Here is a 20,703-nt window from a genome sequence, read left to right as displayed (position 1 = left end):
ACATCTAGTAGATTTGAAGACAGAGACACCATTATTTATACAAATGCTAGGGATATCTCCTTACAGCAAAGAACGGTCAAAACCAAAGTATCGTGCTCTTGGGGCTGAGTAATGCTGAACTAGAACCATTGGATTGGAAACTACAGAGAAGGCAGTGATGTTGGAAGTAACAGCCATGGCCACCCACACATCTTCTCTGAGATGTCATTCATGAGTCCTGATCTGCTTCCAGTTCTAAAAGCAAGAAAAAATGTCTTACCGCAAGAACAGCCGCAATGGGAATTGCTGCATTCATGAAGACTGCGGGAAGAAATCAAATGTGTTATTTCAGTGCACTGTGCAAACATTTTCCCCACTTAAATTAATCATCTACTATTACTTTAATGCTCCATGAAGACAGGAATGGCAGAGGATGTTAGGAGCATTCTGTCTGGACTCACCAGTATTCCCCAGGTGCTTTCTCCTCATCTCTGGTGATGTGAGCTCCCACATACACATTTTAGCCAGAAAGCTCTAAGCAACAGAATTCAGATAAAAGAATCCTTTGATGATGCAAATTGTTAGAATTTTTAAAATGTGTATTTTGAGAGCATGAACAGGTTAGAGTTTATTAAGTCTACTGAAACTTGGTTATTATGCAGATGAAAAATGAGAATTTGGCATTACTTCATGCTCAGGGTCCAATAGGGGTTATTAGCTTTCACTTTTAGACCTTTCAGTTAATAAGTAATTTCATTTCTTCACCCCTCCTTAAATCATAAACACAGAGTCAACACTGGGGCAACTCAGAATTTTAGACAAAAACTCTAAAGGGGTTTAGTGTAGTATGTTTCTCTTCTTTCTTTCTTTTTTCTTGTTTTGTTTAAAGACAGATTGGTTTATTTTTAATTTATGTCTATGTATTTGTGCCCGAGTGTACGTATGTGCATTATATGTGTGCAGCTGACTGAGGAGGCCAGAAGAGGGCATCAGGTTCTCTGGAGTTGGAGTTAAAGGTGGTTGGTTGTAAGCCGCCACGGTGGGTGCTGGGAATCGAAAACAGGTCCTCTGCAAAAGCAGTAAATGCTTTTACCTCCAGGCCCTGTTGTTATTTTTGCTTTTGTTTATTGACTTGGTCTCACTTTATAGCTGAGGCTGGGCTTGAATTCGCTATGTAGCCCAGGCTGACTTGACCCTCAAGGCAATCTTTCTGCCCTAGGTTCCCAAGGGCTGGGGCTATGGCTGTACGCCACCAAAAATATTAGTGTTTGAGTCATAGTAAAGCCAGATAGATGGTTCGTTAGGATCCTTCTTGGAAACCACGGGGCTTTATCAAAATCTTGCACCATTGTCATGTAGATACAAGACCCAGTGAGTATAAAGACTTCTCATGACACCTAAAATAGGATGTGCCCTCAATGTTGACTGTAATTCCATTTCAAAGCAGAAGCAAATAACATGACAATGATCTAAAGTCCTTTATGGTTCAAGAGAAAATAATGCATAAACCTTCAAATTTCTAAGTCATTAATGACTTTTGAGAACAAAACAACCCACAAATCAAATCAAGTAAGAGTGGGTGACATTTGACTAAGCATGTATAAACTACACTAACGTAAACCCATTATTCTGGACAACACTGAGTTTGTACTTAAGATGGGAACAGTATGTAAACGTTCTCAAGAACACACCAGGAAAGCAGATGGTGAGGCCATAAAGTTTGACTTTCACTTGAGGTTTTCTCTTCCTTCATTTACTCTTCAGGAAAGCCTATCAGAAGCGCCCTCCGAAACAGATAACATGAGCAAGAGTGGGAGCTTTGAAGCGATTTGGAGATGGACATTGGCAAGATAGTCAAATCAACTTCAGAAATAGCTCCCGTTTTACCGAGCTAGCTGATATTCCAACTGTAACTGATGAGAGTTCTCAGCTGGAGCTACCAGCTGACATCATTACCATTTTCATAGGATCAGGTGAGAGGCAGGTAGGTAAAAGCACTTGCTGCACGGGGATAGCAACCTGAGTTCAATCCCTGGCACCCACATAAATGTGGAAGAAGAGAACTCACCCCACAAAACTGTCCTTTGGCCTCCACACACGTGCCGCAAATGCGCATGCCCCCACACATCAACAATTTAAAATAAAGTTTACAAAAGTACCAAGGATTTCAGCCTGTGATGTATCACAGCCAAAAACAACTTGCAACGAGCCAGATTCTGGTCTCCCAGACATTAGCCTTGTGCTTTTCCTTCTTAGTGTAAAGAGTGTCGTGTGGACCAGTGGAGACTGGGTAAATAGGGACAGACAGCAATGGGCTTCCTTTGAGGACTAGCACATTTCACTGTTCACAAGTCAGACACAACACTGTGTGCATCTTGGCCACTCCGAGAGCAGTGATGACTCACTGGAGAGGGATGTGTAGAGCGCAAAGGTCTTGAGACTGGAGAGCTCCTTCATTCTCGTCTCCTTCACACTTTTGCAGAAAATGTGCTCCCAGGCATAGAGCTTGAGGAGCTTGATGCCTTTCAGTATCTCGTTGGTCTTTTTCAGCCTCTCGGTGGAATAATCCTGGAAGACAAAGGAAGAAACCTTGGTGCAAGATGCAGCCAATTACACTAAACGGGCGGGACCCAGAGACGCTCAGGTCTTTGGGAGGCCTTGGTTCTGAGTAGCTCTCCAGCTAATCACACCAGCAAGTCCCGGGGCTTCGTTCAGGTCAGTGCCACAATCTCAGCTCCATTCATTCTGATATTGAAGTAGTGGATTTTGTCGTGGACGCATCCAAATGTGTCATACTGTTTGTTCCCCTCCTTTCTGTCCTCCCCCATGTCCTCTCTCCCCTGCAGGCAGATCCTATTCCTCTCCCAACCAATCCCACCTTCTGCTTTCTTAACGCATGTATTTCATTGCCCTCTCTACCTTCTCTCCTATAAAATACCCTCCTCTCCTGATATAATTCCCAAGTATTTTGACACACACATAATGAATGCATATATGCATTCTTACATGCATATGCACATACATACAAATGCACACACACATTCACACATACATATTGATACATCTCACATGTGCGCACACAAGTATACACAGATACATTACACATGTACCTGCATAAGCACATACATACACACATATATACAGTCTCACACACACACACACACACATATATATATACACAACACTCACACATACACATGGATACACACAAATGGACACATGCACATAAATGCACACAAAATATGGACTGCCCAGGGGCCATGCACACACTCTCTGAACCATTCCAGCTTTAGCATGTATGTTGTCAAAGCACGAATTTTCCTCAGCTTTAAAATGAAGAACTGGCCAAGGAGATAACTCCAAAATATCTGTCCATCTGGCGGCACATCTGTCTCTATTTCTTTAGTGTGTATGAAAGTGGGTTCTTCAGATTCCCACGGTTTCCTGAGAAACAACTGCACTTAAGTATGAGTGTTAGCACTGAGTGTGCGATGGCTCCGGTCGACTGCGGTCTCCCCTCAACACCACCACAGAAGAACAAGTGTGAATTGAAGATGGGTGGTTTGTACTAGTGGCCAGGTCAGCGAAGCAGCAGATGGCAGTTGACTTCAGGGGGTTTGCCCACCAGGAAATAAAACTCTGATAGGTTAATCTTGAGTAGGTAAGGCCCCAAGACCACAGGCCTCAGAATGGCTTTGCTGCTGCTGTGCCTTCACCTGTTTGCCACTGCCATCTTCCTCTGGTATCTGGCGTGGTGTGAATGCGTGTCGGGAGATCCCCACTGCCTGTAATGTAGAGTGTTTATCTAGTAGAAACATCCCATTCTACTGAAAAGATTTACCTGTGGATTATTATGAAGATGATTTCTTCCTAAACTGTACTGTTTAACTGAAACATTGAGTTTATATAATAATAGTGTTAGTTTAGATTGGATTTTGAACATTGAGGGTCTTTAATAAATATAATAAAGGATTATTATAGAGGTTAGTTTAGTGGAAAATTAGTATAGGTAAAGGTAGCATAAAATGTTGTCCCTGCCTCTGATAAAGCAGAGGCTGCCGAGGATAAAAGATAAACCAAGGAGGTGTCACACAGCTGGAGCACAGGAGTTTCTAGTAAGGAGCCATAGAAACTGTGGCTTAGGTTAATAACTAAGAAAAACAATTGAGTCCCAGTAACCCAGTTAGCTTAAATTCTTTAAATCTTAGTATTGGGAGCTGAAACAAAGCCTTAGAATGATGTCAGATTAAGATATTTTGATGACAGTTTTGAGGTTAAGGATCAAAAAAAAAGCAGCCCAATTATTACTAGCTGATATACTTTCCTTGCAAGGATCAGTTGGTGAGCAAAGACGATTAATTCCTTGTAAAATAAATTCATGGTAAATTCGTGCCAGAAAAGGTCAATAATTGACCTGTCCCCCCGCTTGCCAACATGACTGTGAATTCGCTCGGTAGGATTGGCTGCCACTGATAGGTCACCATTGGAGGGAATTTAACCTCAAATGTACAAATCTGATCTGTGACCCCTGCTTGGTTCATTCATTCTTGTTGTAACTGGCACCCAGTGACCTCAAGGTATGCTTAAGAGTAATTTTTGACGAGTTTTTTAAAAAGATTCAACCAGTTCTGCCTCAACTTGGTATACCAGACTTTGTTGACTCCCCAAGTGGGCCTTACCCCCTCTGAGGAGTAGATGGGGTGTTATAGAGGGAAGTTGGGGGTAGAAGAAGGGGAGGGAGAAGGAACTAGGGCTAGTATGTAAAATTTAAATAATTTTAAATAAAAAAGATCATGAAATAACAACAGTAGCAAAAAAGACCCACACAGACATGGTAGTGCACACCTCTAATTGCAGCACTGGAGAGGCAGAGGCCAACAGATCTTTGTGAGTTCAAGGCCAACCCAATCTACATAGTGAATTCCAGGACAGCAAGAGCTACAGAGTGAGAATCTGTCTCAAGAGAAAAAAAAAAGGAAAATAAAACAAAACAAGGCCAAAACCCTTGCCTCCTGTGATTCTCATAGTGAGAGACTAAGACAGTCAAGTCTCAAGTTTCTGGCCTACTTTTGTGAGTTGTTCTTGCTCAACCTCTACATAAATCAGGTGGAAATTGTTCAAGAAGACTAGAGCTAAATCTACCACATGGCCCAGCTACACCACCCCTCAATCCTTACCTGTGTGACTCCAAGTGAACACACCAGAGACTGGTACATTCATGTCAATACAGCACCAGTCATGGTAACTGAGTAGGAACTGAGCAAAGTGCCCACCGTCAGGGAAATGGATAAAAAAGTGCATGCACACACAGTGGGCTTGATTCCACCGTGAAGGAGAACAAGATTATGCTCTTTTCAGGACATGGGTGCAACTGGAGATCCTCATGACAAGAAAATTATATCAGACTCAAAATGACAAAGATCACGTTTTCCCTCAACTGTGAGTCCTAGGTTTTACACAGATACATAAATTCATCCATGCGTTTATAACATGGAAGTGACGTGGGAACTGTCTAGCAAAACAAATGAATTTAATGGGAGGAAAAGAGGGGAAGTGGGTCATACAGATAGAAAACATTCAACATATACTAAATGCTTGGATGAAATTTGCTATGTAGAATGGATACCAATTTTAAATATTTTTGCAGTAATAAAAATACATATGCCCTCCCTAAGAATACAAATGAGGCCAGGAATGGTGATACCTTAATCCCGGCACTCAGGAGTCAGAAACAGGCAGAGCTCTGTCAATTCAGGCCAGTCTGGTCTACACAGCAAAGTTCAGGACAGCCACGGTTGCATAGAGAAGGAAGGAAAGAAGGAAATAAGGAAAGAAGGAAGGAAGGAAGGAAGGAAGGAAGGAAGGAAGGAAGGAAGGAAGGAGGAAGGGAAGAGGAAGGAAGAAGGCAGGGGAGGAGAGGGGAGGGCGGGATAAAGCATACAACAATTTTGAAATTATCCAGATGGAAATGGATAGACTTCCTCTGTTATAAAAATACAGAAATCAGTCCGCACTGCTTGGTTCCCTAATCGTGTTTCCAAGGACGTGACTCACCAGCGTGCTCTTCTGCGCCTCGGCCAGCTTCGTCGCGATGAAGTACTGAATTGGGGCAAGGAGCACAATGACGGCAGCACCAACCAGCGCACTTGATCCAAGCAGATTGTACAGCAGGATTACCCCCATTATGATCTGGGAGGGAGCACAGAAAGAGGGTGTGAGCGAACTGTGGGAGCCAGTGGGGGGAACGCCATTAGTGATAATGGACACTCTGAAATATTTTAATTATCATGCTAAGTTTATTCGGGGATCAGCTCAATGATGACAGGTGGGTTTTGCTAAGATTTCTTTGTACAGCCGAGAGGCGGGAACACATTTTTAGTGTTTCGATCTGTACAACTGCCGTCACGCTGGGTTTTTACATGAAGCTGCAGAACAGTCTCCTGGTGTTTTTGACCAGACAACACAAATGTAAACTTGAAAAGACTTTAAAGGGTGGAAAAGGCTGTCACTCACCATAACCTTGACTTTCTAGGTTCCTTTGGATTTGTACTAAGTTTTCAAAGTTGTGGAAAGGAAGTACTGGCAGCATTTCACATGAGAATAGGAGGACTGTTGGGGAACAGAGTTGCCTACTTAGTGTCTCCCAAAGTCACTTAAGACAAGAAGGCTAGGACTAATCAAACCTGTGAAGAAAGCTGGATGTATGACACTAGCCTGTAGACCTCAGCACTTGGGAGCCGTAGGCAGGAAGGTGGCTGTGGGTTCAAGACCAGCTAAGACTACATATATAAACGCCAACCCAACAAGCAAAACCAAACAATCATAAATACTTTCAGGCTACTTTATCCCATTCATTTTTCTCTTTTGATCCATCCAACTTGCTACATAGCCAAGGCTGGCTAAACTAGCCAAGGCTGGCCCCCATGCTTGCTCTCTATTATGCTCAAACACTTGTATTTTATGAATTTGAATTTCCACTGAAAACAAACTATAGATAATACATTTAAGAGTTTGCATGTTTTTCTTTTCTGTACTTTTAATAAATGTATACAGTGTGAGTTTCAATTTAAAGATGAAATTTTTGAGATAATGAAAAATACCCAACATGGCAATCCAGAAAAAAATATCTGTAAGTGTTTCTTTGGCCATTTTTATCCAGGGGGATGAAAACCCCATCTTTAAAAAACCTCATTTAAAATGCTACTTTATATAATGTATAGCTAAATAGCACTACAACTTGTCATGTTTCAGCCACCCAGTTAAAGCCATGGAATGTTTTGAAGTGACCACTCTAGTTACAAAATGCTGTTAGGAGTTTGACAGAATGAAAGAGTCCAAACCTGGGTGTGAATTTGAACAGTAAATTCAACAATCAATGGATACTAAATGCTATGAAATGTTAGACCCTCTTTCCAAATGCCTTAGGCCCAGTGACTTATTTGAACTTGACAACTTCCACAGCTATGCCAAGAAGATATGTGTAGTCTGTCCATTGTACAGTTAAAGAAAGCCAAACTTTGAGGGGCAGAACAGCCATGCACACAAGGGGCACACAGGCATTGGAATTTAAGCAATATAATCCCAAGTCAGATTTTTTTTTAACCTGCTCATATTCCTTGTCTACAAAACTGGATGAAGGACACTACAACATTCGAACAGTAAACCCCTTCCTGAGCCAAGCATTCTCAGCTCTGCTTCTTCTATTTCTCCTTTCAATGAGCGTCTTATGTGTATTGATCTACCTGAACAGGCATGGCCCACAGATTGGGACACAGGAACAAGAACCACATGAGCTGATTGGTTTCTATGGCAACCAAGTTGTTGATCTGTCCCAGGGTCATCTCACCCATGGATAGGTTGGAAGTGGAGAGCCGGAGGATTTTATTGTATATCATAGCCTACAAGGAGAAGGGAAAGATGAATGCCAAGCTTCAAACTTAAATCCAACACTAATTAGTTACTTCCACTGGAAAAACAATTATTTTAAGGTTTTGAAAATTTACAAATCTCTCCATCTTCTTAAACTAATCATGTTCTTAAATATGAACTCGTGTTTCCTAGGATTATAATTAAAACCTACACTCAACTTTAAACATTATGTTCATGAATAAACAGACAAAGAGATGGTAAATGCAAGACTTTCTAAATATCTTTCTCAGTGTGTTATTTTGAAAGCTCCCCCATACATTAAGTTTGTGTTTCTTTCATTAAGTAGAAGCTACAGACCTGGAAGCCAAGAGGGTCTATGAGAAGGCTGTGGGAAGGGAAAGGAGGTCCAAAGGTTGGGGGTTGGGGAGGGTAACTGAATATGTGTGACTCAGAAACAGGAGGGGCTATTTTCAGGAGGTGAAAGGTACGAGAGAGAGAGAGAGAGAGAGAGAGAGAGAGAGAGAGAGAGAGAGAAAGAGAGAGAGAATAATGAAATGTGCATAGAAAATGTTACAATAAAGTCCATTATTTTATACGACATGTATTTTTAAGAAGTAGTTCCTAGAAGCTTACTGCCACAATATTAATCAAAGTGGAGTGGGCCGCATACCCTCCCTGATAGCAGTCTCACCAATACACAGGGCACGGCATTTACAAGACACAAAGCTTCCTGTGGTCTACATACCAGCAGCGCCCCGCGGAGGTTGATTCCGGTCTCTATGGTCACATAGTAGGACGCCTGCAGAAACGTCCTCTGCAAGATTAGGGCCAGGAAGAGCAGGACCGCCAGCACATAGGCATTGTCCAGGAATTCCTTCGATGAGAGCGTCTCTGAAATCTTATCCCAGAACAGAAGAAACCAAATTAAAACCAGTGTTTCCATCTACCAGATGTATAATTTGTATTTCTTAAAGGATACATGATTTTCAATTTAAAACTCAATGTTCTCACAACAAAGACATCTGTCTCCCTTGAGACAGGCTCTCTTATTGGTATGGAGTTCACCAGGTCAGCAAGACTGGCTGGGGTTGAGCCCCACGGGCTTTCCTGTCTCCATTTCCCCAGTTCTGGCATGACAATCACAAATCACCCTGTTTTTCTGCTTGTCAGTCAAGAAGTTGACTGACTGAGCTACCCTTGCCTGTGGTCTTTAAAATCACACAGTTAACTTCTTCCAGTTTCGATGTATCCTAATTCATACCCAGTGAGACAAATGTTAAAACATGTCATTCATTTCACCTGCATCATTTCCAGGAAGAAAGGATGACTTGTGAAAATTTATCTTAGAAGGAAAATGACTGACCCCATCATAGGGATAAGAAAACACATGGATCTCCTGAATGGATTGGGAGCATGGGGAACTTGTGGGAGGGTTGAAGTGGGGTGAGAGGCAGGGAGGGGAGCAGAGAAAAATGTAGAGCTCAATAAAAATCAATAAAAAAAGAAAATACATGGCTACTGTCAATGAAGCACACGGCATTACTAAAGACAGTCTCCACCTTTTATTTTTGAAACCTAGTGTGGTGCCAGAGTCTAGAAAGCACACGGATTTTGTAGTTTCAACTCCATCGTAGTTCCCGCCTTCTCCTCCTTCTTTTATTGTGGCGAATAAGTGAATGAAAATGTAATTGGAGGCGAAGTGTAAAACCCTAAGCAAATTTTGTGGCTTCAGAATGGCCGTTCTAACTGCAGCAAAGTCCGCGGAGATGGATGGAGTTAGGGACTAGGCAAGCTAGCGTTTGTTCGGATGGCGAACTTGAGCTAGGTATGTGATGTTGCTCTTTGTGAGGGGATTTCAGTAAAGTGTATTTGCTTGTTTGTTTGTTTGGTTGGTTTTGGTTCTTTGAGTCAGGGTTTCTCTGTGTAGCTTTGGAGCTGTCCTGGAACTAGCTTTGTAGACCAGGCTGGCCTCAAACTCACAGAGATCTGCCTGCCCCTGCTTCCTGAGTGCTGGGATTAAAGGTGTGTGTCACCACCGCCTGGCTTAATAAAGTGTTTTTTTTTTTAATTTAGTAAGATTTTTACTTCTATTGGCTTCTTCATTTGTCTTCAACATTTGAACTTTGACTCCTACTCTGACTCCATTCTCCCAGCCCTAATTCAGGCATGTGAACCCCCACTCCAACCCCGACTCCATTCCCCCAGCCCTAATTCAGGCATGTGAACCCCCACTCCTACCCCAACTCCATTCTCCCAGCCCTAATTCAGACATGTGAACTTCCACTCCTACCCTTACTCCATTCTCTTAGTCCTTGTTCAGGCATGTGAACCTCCACTCCTACCCCAACTCCATTCTCTTAGCCCTGAAGTCCAGGTGTGGACTGTTATGCCTGGATTTTTCTACACAGCTACTGAAGAACCCACTTCCTTATGCTTAGGTGTCAAGCCCTTTCCTGACAAAAAAAATGGAGACAGGAGGATCACTAGGGCTCAGTGGCCACCCAGTTTTAGTCAAACTTAATTCCAAACTCAGTGATAAGCTTGTCTCGAAAATCATCAAGGTAGAAAAATGATTGAGTAGAACATCCAGTGTCAACCTCTGGTCTACACACACACACACATACACACACACACACTCACCTGAAAATACACATGCACACACACACACACACACACACACACACTCACCTGAAATTACACAAGCACACACACACATACACACTCACCTGAAAATACACATGCACACACACACACACACTCACCTGAAAATACACAAGCACACACACACACACACTCACCTGAAAATACACATGCACACACACACACATGCAAACTCACCTGAAAATACACAAGCACACACACAGTCACTTGAAAATACACATGCATACTTATACACACAATAAAACAGCAAAGAAGAATATACAATATTAAAAACCACATTGCTCATACTATTGCCACAGACCTTTGAAATAGTGACTTAATACCCTCACATCCTATTTAAAGATTACTACAAAAAATCAAGTAAAATAACTAATGTGAAATTTTTGCATAAAGTTCTTTACACATGAAGGGTGATTATGAAACATTTATAAACTCCAATTTTTAGGAATAATAATTTTAATGGATAGTTACATTCATATAATATATATGTATATATAATTTTCTCTAAAAGAAAAATTATTAGTTTTACTTAAACATTCATTTTCTCTATTAAAAAAGCTTGCTTGAATTTCTCATATTACTACATTACTAAAAAGTGGCAATTACAATGTAATCATCCAATATTGTATTTCCTTCCAAAAGTACTGTGAGCAGGGCAGGCAAGATGGCTCAGAGAATAAAAGTGCTTGGCACCAAGACTGATGGCCTGAGACCAATCCCCTGGATCCACATGGTGGAAAGAGAGAACCCACTCTACTTCCATGACTTGTCCTCTGATCTCCACATGTTAGCTATGTCGCTCACATGTCCACACACATACACACTGTAGTGATCTGAGTAAGAATGTCCCCCATAGGATCCTATGTTTGAATACTTGACCCTAGTTTGTGGAACTGCTCAGGAAAGATTAGGAGGTGTGGCCTAGATAGAGGAGCTGTGTCACAGAGAGCAGGCTTTCAGGGTTCAATAATATGACATTCCCAGTTATCCGTTTCTCTGCCTCATGTTCGTGGATCAAGATGTTAGCTCAAAGTTACTGCTCCAACACCATGCCTGCCTGCCTGCTTCCATCATGATGGTCTCGTGATGGTCACAAAGTCTAGTCATCTGGAACTATAATCATCCAACAAACTCTATCTTCTATGAGTTTCCTTGATCACAGAGTCTTCACCGCAATAAAAAGTAACTGATGCAAACACAAACTAAATAAGAAAAAGAAAAACCATGAACTTACTCCTACTGTGCTGTTCGTCTTGTTCTTGGTTTCATTCACACTCTGGACTATTCCAGAAATACAGAGAGGACCAGCAAACCCCAGCAAGTCAGCTAAGTATCGGAACGTGCTGCTTAACAAGATTGGTCTCCCAAAAGCTCTGTACATGGCCAGCCATATGGACGGGGTTCTATTCGGATGGTCTGCAACTTTTTTCTGAAACAAACAAGAGACCCAAGTAAAACCGTGAAGCAGCAACTGACAGTGATGTGCTTTCTGAAATACCAAAGATATTGTAAAGACCTAAAAATTATTGAGAATATTTCAGTGCAACATTAGAAATTCTGCATGCTTGCATCTTATAAAGATAGTAGCTACCAGACCCTCCACAATGAAACAGATACAGAATAGTATATAAGCTAGTTCTTCTACATATCTGCATTAATTTTAGTTGTCAAGGGATGACAGGGAATTCTTATGGACAAATTCATATCCAGTTCTGTTGAGCATGAAAAATATGTATCAGTCATGAATATAACCAAAGAAAATCATATAAAAAACAAGATGAGAGATAAGGTAAGGTGCTATAAGGCTCCAACCATGTATTTCCTTTCAAAAATACTGTGAGGGGCAAGATGGTTCAGTGAGGTAAGGTGCCTGCCACCAAGCCTGGTGACCTGAGATCAATCCCTAGGATCTGCTCCTACAAATTGTCCCCTGATCTCTACATATAAGCTACTGAATGCAAATGTCCACACACATACATATTATAGAGATTGGAATAAAATGGCACCATAAGCTCATATGTTTGAATATTCAAATATGTTTGAATTTTGTATTCATAAGAGGTTCCCAGTCACAATATCTTAAGCTAAAATAGATGATCTCACATGGTTTATCTTTCACATTTGCTTAGCTTCCTGAAGAGCAGTAGTCAGTTCATTTTTAAATTGTTGGAGACTTGTGTTTGAAAAAGGAAAAATGGATACATGCTCAAAGTAAGCATTGACTCACACATTGGCCATCTTTTGTCAAGACTTTAAGGCCTGACCATCTATGGTGGCAATGAAGACAACTCAATGGAATCAAAGGCTGAGGGATGGTTTAGCTGGCCAACCACTTGCCTTCCAATCATGAGGACTTGAGTTCAATCATTAGAAACCACATGAGAAAAAGCCAGGCACAGTGACTCAGACTCTTAACACTAGGGAGGCATCCCTGGGGCTCACTGGCCAGCCAACCTACCTCACAGAGGAGTCTGTGTCCTGCTGAGAGACCCTGTCTCAAAAAAACAGGTGGAAATCTCCTAAGGCAACCTATGGCTGTTATATGGCCTCCACATGCATGCAAACATGCACAATGGAATAGAATTTGTCTTTCCTATTCAGTTGCCCATTAGAGTTGGTGATTTCTTCATTTTCTCGGGTTTACTCATAGTACATGAGCATGGCAAGTCCAAGCTGTACATAGAAATTGTGCAGGAAACTTGGGGTAACTTTAGTCTATATTTTAATCTTTAGCAGAGAAATGTACATACTTTGATACAATACTTTTCCTTAAGGAAAACCAGAAAAATGACTCAGGCCCATTTGAAGCAACCTTCTTCTGCAATAGCAATTTCAAAACACAGGATTCTGATATACGAGGTTATTTTCATCATTTACCATAAACACTTAGCCAATTTTCATTTAGAGTTGCCAAATCTAACGGATTCAGCATGCAAGATTCCCTTCCATCATCATGAATACCAACATGTTACAGACAGTTGTAACCAAAATACATCTACAAGTGTGTGTCATCACACCCAAAACTGTTTGAAATGGTAATAGGACAAATTTCAAATTTCCAAAGGAGTAAATGGGATTGAGATGTACTGTATACATGTATAAAATTGTCAAAGAATAAAGCAAGGGTATTTTTTAAAATGAAATATTCACTCATTTTTAACATTTTAGGAAATTAATACATGAAAAAAGTGCTAGAAGCTGTCAACTTTTGAAGACATTTATGATAGTAGATAATTTAAGAGTTGATACTCCTTTAATATCTATAGTTTCCAAGTCTGAACTACAGGACCCAGTTTGTTAATAATCAATATGAAATCTCAGAGGTTATTAGTGCCAGGCCTGGAGGCACATCCTTTTAATCCCAGCACTCAGGAGGCAGAGGCTGGTAGATCTCTATGAGTTCAGGGTCAGCCTGATCTACAAAGCAAATTTCAGGACAGCTAAGACTGTTACAAAGAGAAATTCTGTCTCAAGAAACCAAAAAAAGGAAAGAGGGGAATTATTAATGAACATATATTGTGGGATATTACTTTAACTATGTAAAGAAGTATTACATTTGTTTATGCTGCATTTGTTTAACTAGGCAAAAATTGTTACCTTTGTTTATGCTGCATTTACTTAATTATGTAAAGCTGTGTTGCTGTTTTACTTTACCTGCCTAAGCCTAAGGAACCTGATTGGTCTAATAAAAAACTGAGTAGCAAATAGCTAGGCAGTAGAGGGATCCACGGGATTGGTGGGCAGAGAGAACTGGGAGGAGGAGGAATGTAGGTTTGAGAGGAGAGCAAAAAGAGAGAGAAGGAAGAAGGAGAGGGAGATGGCTGGGGCCAGCCTGCCAGACATGGAGTAGGACATACAGAATGAATACAAAGGTAAATGCCCCAAGGCAAAATGTAGGTGAAGATAAATAGGGTAAATTAATTAAGACATAGAAACTACTGAGACAAGCATAAGATAAGGCGGAGCATTCATAACTTATAATAAGTCTCCATGTCTTGATTTCGGAGCTGGTTGGTGATCTAAGGAGAAAGCCTGCTATAAACATATGCTATTTTTTCATAATTAGAAAGGTTATTCCCAAGATACTTGAGAAGAATTAAAATGTATGAGCTATTAATAGTCTATGATAACAGGTTAGTTACACGGGGTCACTCAACTTATTATGTTTTGTGTGTATGGTCATTTTACCTTCTGTATGTATGTGTACCATGGGTGTGCAGTATCCTCCAAAGCCGTAAGGTGGCATTGGATCTCCTGGGAATGGAGTGATAGATGGGTATGAGCCATTCTGTATGTGTTGAGAATAAAACTCGAGACCTCTGGAAGAGCAGCCAGTGCTCTGAGCCACTGAGCCATCTCTCCAGACCCTGAGCTCATTTAATGTGTACTTGAGCACATGTCCCAGGGGAAAAAACTGTGCCCCCACTGTCCTTCATTATCTGTCTAGGGACAGCAACCATTACATCATTTTACTCCAGTAGCCCTTCCTTATTTTCCCCGGTCATGTAATCAAGACGAAGTCAAACTACTGGGAGAGACAGATGGGAAAAAAAATCTGTATTTCCTTGGCCAGATATTAATGAGCTTTGTGTTTTCAAATTTGCCAAGCCCCCCCCCCGCCCCGGCTATAGATATGGAAGACAAATGCCATTACCTTTTGTTCTTCATAGGCATCCTTCAGGCAAACATAATTTGTCACCGCCCTCATTGCAATCGGCAACTTCCCAATCGCCTTCAGATCAATAGGCTTCCTGTGAGCAGATATGATTAGCGTGTTCATCCACCAGTATGTCGCTTTGGAAAGTAGATTCACAAATGGCTGGAGGAACCTCACACCCAGGTCCTGGAGGTCTTCGGGAGGCTTCACTTTCTGAGGATTCATGAAGAAAACATATCTCTGCAGGAGGAAGAATTCCACAGTGTGATCATTAGCTTACTTCTCTCTCCACAGACTAAAAGTAAAACCACAACCTTTCCTACAGTTTCATTTAAGGCAGCCAAAACTCATCTTCTAATTTATGGTTCTTTCCATTGCATTCTGAAATATCCTTTGCAATGTTTCTCCCTTACTTTCCTTAGACTAACCAACTAGTTGCCAGAATTCCATATTGAAACCATTTGGAGACAATCCTGAAAAATTAAATAGTCACAATCCTGAAAAATTAATTAGTCCACTAAAAGAACCTATTTTTATTCTATGATAGGGTTAAATTAATGAAGATTACTTTATCAAATCATTGATATTTTTAACACCATTGTTGAGTTACATGGTTTGGCTAAAGTTAACTGTCTGTTGTCCACATTCATGGCAGTGTGTATCTTTCTACTCATAAAGTCATTTGATAGAAAATGAATCTTGAAAACTGTGTTAGTGTTAGTAGTATCTCACACAGTGTACCTGACAGCATTAAGAACAGAAAGTAGAGAAGAATTGAAAGCACAGGCTCTATGTGCCTTAACTATAGTTTTAATTACTGCATTTTGGACATGTACCTAGTTACCACTATATAACCCTCAACAGGGAAATGAGAGGAGTAGAGAAAATTATCTTCTCTATAACCATCAAATTCAAGGTTCATATTTTGATAAACCCAGACATGCCTTTGACCAGTCATGGATGAAGATTTCAGTTACTACCTGTGAGACCATAAATAGAGTCTGATCCACACAGATTCTGAGACATTAACAGTGTGGTGGTTTCAGTGAGAATAAGACACTACACACACACACACACACACACACACACACACAGGCTCATAGACGTAAATACTTGTTCCTCAGATGGTTAAACTGTTTGGGGATGATTAAGAGATGTGGTCTTGTTGAAAATGGTGTGTCACTAAGGGTGGGTTTTGTAATTTCAAAAGACTGGTGTTATTCCCAGTCTCTCCATCTGTCTGTCTGTCTGTCTGTCTATCTATCTATCTATCTATCTATCTATCTATCTAATGATATTATCTATCATTTATCTATATATCTATCTATTTACCTATCTATCTATATCTCGGTCTATCTGTTTCATGCTTGTGGATCAAGAAGTAAGCTCTCACCTACTGTTCCAGTACCAGTCCTGCCTGCCTGCCTGCCTGCCTGCCTGCCTGTCCTCCTACTTCTTGCCGCCATGATGGCCATGATGACCATGAACTCTAATCCTCTGAAAGTGTTATTACCCCTAGTAAACTCTTCCCTCTTTAAGTTCTTTTAAGTTTCCTTGATCACAGTGCTTTATCCGAGTAATAGAAAAGTAACCAAGACCTGTGACTCAAAGGCTATTTTAACTTTATGTTTACACATATAGATCACATAGCCTTTCTTCCCCCTCTTCGGAAACACTACCTATTCCTGTTTGGCTGTAGTCTGGAATGCTGTGGTCTTGAGTGGCAGTCATCACACAAATGCAATTGGTACTCACTCTGACACGGATGACGTTGATCTCCACAGCCATCAGCAGCCCATTCAAGATTACCATCACGCCTGTGATGCAGAAGCGCAGGTCTGACACTCCCCACCCCAGCTGCCAGTATTTGACCAACTTTATTGTCTTTGTAATAAAGGCCATCACCCAATATAGGAATAAAGCTGCAGAAAGAGAAAGGGGAAATGTAAAACTTCACGGACATTTCAACATAAACATATAGGATTCTGTCAGTCTCCGAAGTGGCTTGTCTACGTGTATTCCTTAAGACCTTCAGTTACATAAAGAATTAACAAGTTGGTATCTGTGTAATTTATTGGTTAGGCAGGTACATTGCAGTTCTCAGTGTGTGTGGATCATTGTTGGCATGGAATCACCATGGGATTTATACAGCTGTGGAGCAGAGCTTCTGCTATGCAGTTAACCTTCAAGGAGTAAGAGGTGCTTCTCAAACAAGTAGTTTTAAACAGCACAGCCATCTGCAGAACACAGAAACAAGCACTGACCTTGAAGAGCAGCCTTGTTCTTGATTTAGCTGAATGAGAAGGGCAGACACCTAGCTCCTCACCACAACAGCCAGCATCAAACCATGAATGGGAGAGAAGCAAAGAGAAATTTATAGCTCTGCGGACATGAAACTAGTTCGCTCTGTACTGGGGTCCTTACAAGCAAATACAGGATAAAGATGAATCTAGAACACACCAGACAATCCAGTCTGGGCAACATTTAGCAGAGCCAGAACGCTTCAGAGAGCTCCCCTTTCCTCTCTGAAGCAGGGTGCATGTTGGCTTCAGCACTCAACATATATCAGGGATTTTAAGCTGAAGATGTAGAAATGGGGATAAATTTAAGGGATATTACCTGACCAAATAATCACTGTCTAAAGAGATCCACCTTAAATACTAGAATCAGCTTGAGAATACATGATGGAGAAAGATATGACCTGAAACAAGGATGCATGGGATCCTGGAGAAACCATGCTAACTGTAAGACAAGTAGACCTCAAGATGAAATATTAGCTGGAAGAAAAAATGTCATTAATAATCTAATAACAATAAAAGGGGTTTTTTGGTTTTGGTTTTGGTTTTTGTATTTTTGAGACAAGGTATCTCTAGGTAACCACCCTGGCTGTCTTGGAACTTGCTTTGTAGACCAGGCTGGTCTTGAACTCACAGATATCTGCCTGCCTCTGCCTCCCAAGTGTTAGGATTAAAGCTGTGCTCCATCACACCCGGCCCTAAAGGGGTCTATTTTTCAACAATCAAATTATGAGTGGCCCAATGAAAACTTAAAGATCTAGACACTCTCAAGCATCTCATATTATTTGATGTTATTGAAACTATCCAGTCTTTGGCATTATAAAACCTACTCCCCACCTTCAGACTATACCATTACAGTAACTGACCATGGAGCTGGTAATTATAAAGAAAGGCATAATAAAATCAAAACAGGAATGAGATATAACTCAGCAGTCAAAGCAATTATTGCATAAGCAGCCAGTACGAGGACTGGGGTTCAGATGCCTAGACTCACAAGCGTGCTAAGTGGTCTCTGTGACCCGCCTGTATTTCCAGCACCCATGGGGCAGAGACAAGAAACCCCTGGAGCAGGCTGGCTAGTCAGAGAAGCTGTATTGGTGAACTCTTTGTTCATAGAAAAGACTCTACTTCAGTGAATAAGGCAGAAGAGCAATGAGGATGATTTCTAACTTCCACCTGAGGGAGTCACACACATGTGCACATTTATGCGTCTACACCTATGCATTCATGTGTCCACACATATATGAACATGCATAGGCATATGAACACAATACAAAAATGAAGGAAACAAAACAACAGGAATTATAGAGAGTATGGTTATATTTGGGTCATAGCCACACACACATGAGCAAGCATACACACATGTATACTTTATAAACATGAATGTGAAAATAAGGGAAACAAAACAACAGGAACCATTCACAGTATGGTTGTATTCATTTCACAATGTAATTGAATTTTAAAAATAAAACTGGGAATGGTGATACATGCCTGTAACCTCAGAACTTGGAACACTTTTCTGATGCAAGAGAATCAGAAGTTTGAGGTCAACCCAAACTACGTATTGAGACCCTTTCTCACACACACGGGGAAAATTTCAAGAACAAAGTTGGAGAGATGACTCAGCAGTTAAGAGCACTGGCTGTCCTTCTAGAGGACCCAAGTTCAATTCCTAGAACCCACATGGTAGCTCACAACCATCTGTAATTCCAGTTCCAGGGAATCCAGTATCTTCTCGGATACATACATGGTATACAGATACACGTGTCAGCAAAATACCCGTACACATAAAATGAAAACTATAAAATAAAATTTAAAAAAATGAAAGTGTTACTTTTTTTTTTAAAGTCAAGAGCAACGCCTGTCACCTCTGCTTGTTGTTTAATGAGTGATAGGCACTGAACAACTTAAAGCGGCCCACACTTGTCTGGCAGTTTGCGCGTGCTGTGAGTCAAAGCACATGTCAGCTGGATGCTCTCAACAAACAGCGAGCCAAGTGACGACAGGGCCTGCACTGCTGGTCAGCTGTGGACCAACAGACTTAGGACTTCTGTCCTTGCCACACGTTGTTGGAGCCTCCTAGACCTCAGGAGAATGTGTGACAGATGAGGAACACCACACACAGAAGCAGAGCAGTCATCTCCGAGTCTTTCTGTTCCGGAAGTCAGCTATATGTCTCCAAATGCTTAGAAACTTAACCAAGTACATCTAATAATCCATGTGAAAGGACAGTTCCTGTACACACCAGAAAATATTACAAGGAAAATTCTACTTAAGAAAAACTAAACTTAGAGTAAGCTTTAGCTTTGGACATTCATTTTGGCAGGGTTCCCAAATCAGTGTTTCTGCCTTAAAAGTTATGGAAAGGGGGACAAAGGAGAAAATCTGGAGAAGAAAGGCAGTGGACTGCGAGTAGAAAAGGACAGAACACAAAGCAAACAACTGATTAAGTGATTGCCCTCAGGAACATCAGCAAGGCTGATCAGAAAGGACCAGAGCAGACCAGGAATTCCTTAGCCAGGTTAGGTAAAATGGGAGACTAAAATGGCCAGCACTGGGAATGGAGGCAGTTATGCCTCTAGCTTCATCTGTGAGGACGATAACCAGGGACAACTTTATGATATCCTATCTGAAAGCTTATACCAAAGGGAATTGCTTAGAACCAATGACTGTGTGTGTGTGAAATAAAAAGAGTCTTGCCTTCTAATAGCATCTTATAGCACCTTGATTTTTAAATAGGTCATGGTTCTAAAAGCAAAATTTAAAACTATAAACTTACCAGATAAAGCACTAGATAGTAAAGACTTAAGACATAGGAAGAAATAACAACAGAAAAATAATGGATAAACTACACCACATCAAAATTAGATTTTTCTATTTAACAGGAGACCCAGTTAAAGACATGAGTTTGAATGTTTCACACCTGGAGGGAAGTATTATGATGATGCCATGGTATTTAATACACGAAGAATACTTCTACAACTCAAAGATAAAACACAACTTACTGAAAAGAGGACAAAACATAACAACAACCACTTTAAAAAAGATAGCAAGGAAACAAACTCGACACCTCACAAAGACACCAGCCAGGAAATCCATCAAATGGCACTCTGTGCTAGGAGCCAAGGAAGATGCATATTAAAGCCACAGTAAGCTACTGGTATACACCCACCAGTCTAGATGCCTGAGGTGCACCAAGCTCGCTGAGTCTGTGTCCGCAAGGAGCTGAAGATGTAGCAG

General features: G+C 41.0%; 1 protein-coding gene across 8 annotated transcripts in view; it reads right to left on the bottom strand.

Annotated features, from left to right (window-relative positions):
• Nucleotides 1-20,703, bottom strand: part of Abcc9 (ATP binding cassette subfamily C member 9) — a 132,686-nt gene that overhangs the window by 95,286 nt on the left and 16,697 nt on the right. For all 8 annotated transcript variants that reach the window (XM_087903972.1, XM_087903977.1, XM_087903974.1 and 5 more), the window contains 8 exons: nucleotides 16,922-17,088; nucleotides 15,164-15,406; nucleotides 11,744-11,938; nucleotides 8,594-8,746; nucleotides 7,722-7,877; nucleotides 6,034-6,168; nucleotides 2,385-2,547; nucleotides 260-300 (listed from right to left, as the gene is read on the bottom strand). In XM_087903972.1, the coding sequence (XP_087760098.1) occupies nucleotides 260-300; nucleotides 2,385-2,547; nucleotides 6,034-6,168; nucleotides 7,722-7,877; nucleotides 8,594-8,746; nucleotides 11,744-11,938; nucleotides 15,164-15,406; nucleotides 16,922-17,088 (1,253 nt within the window). The remainder of the gene's footprint in view (nucleotides 1-259; nucleotides 301-2,384; nucleotides 2,548-6,033; nucleotides 6,169-7,721; nucleotides 7,878-8,593; nucleotides 8,747-11,743; nucleotides 11,939-15,163; nucleotides 15,407-16,921; nucleotides 17,089-20,703) is intronic.

Source organism: Myodes glareolus, chromosome 3 (genome assembly GCF_982192425.1).
Source record: "Myodes glareolus chromosome 3, mMyoGla1.1, whole genome shotgun sequence".
Lineage (NCBI taxonomy): Eukaryota > Metazoa > Chordata > Mammalia > Rodentia > Cricetidae > Myodes > Myodes glareolus.
The sequence above is the reverse complement of the archived record's forward strand: the minus strand, read 5'-3'. Positions and strand labels throughout refer to the sequence as shown.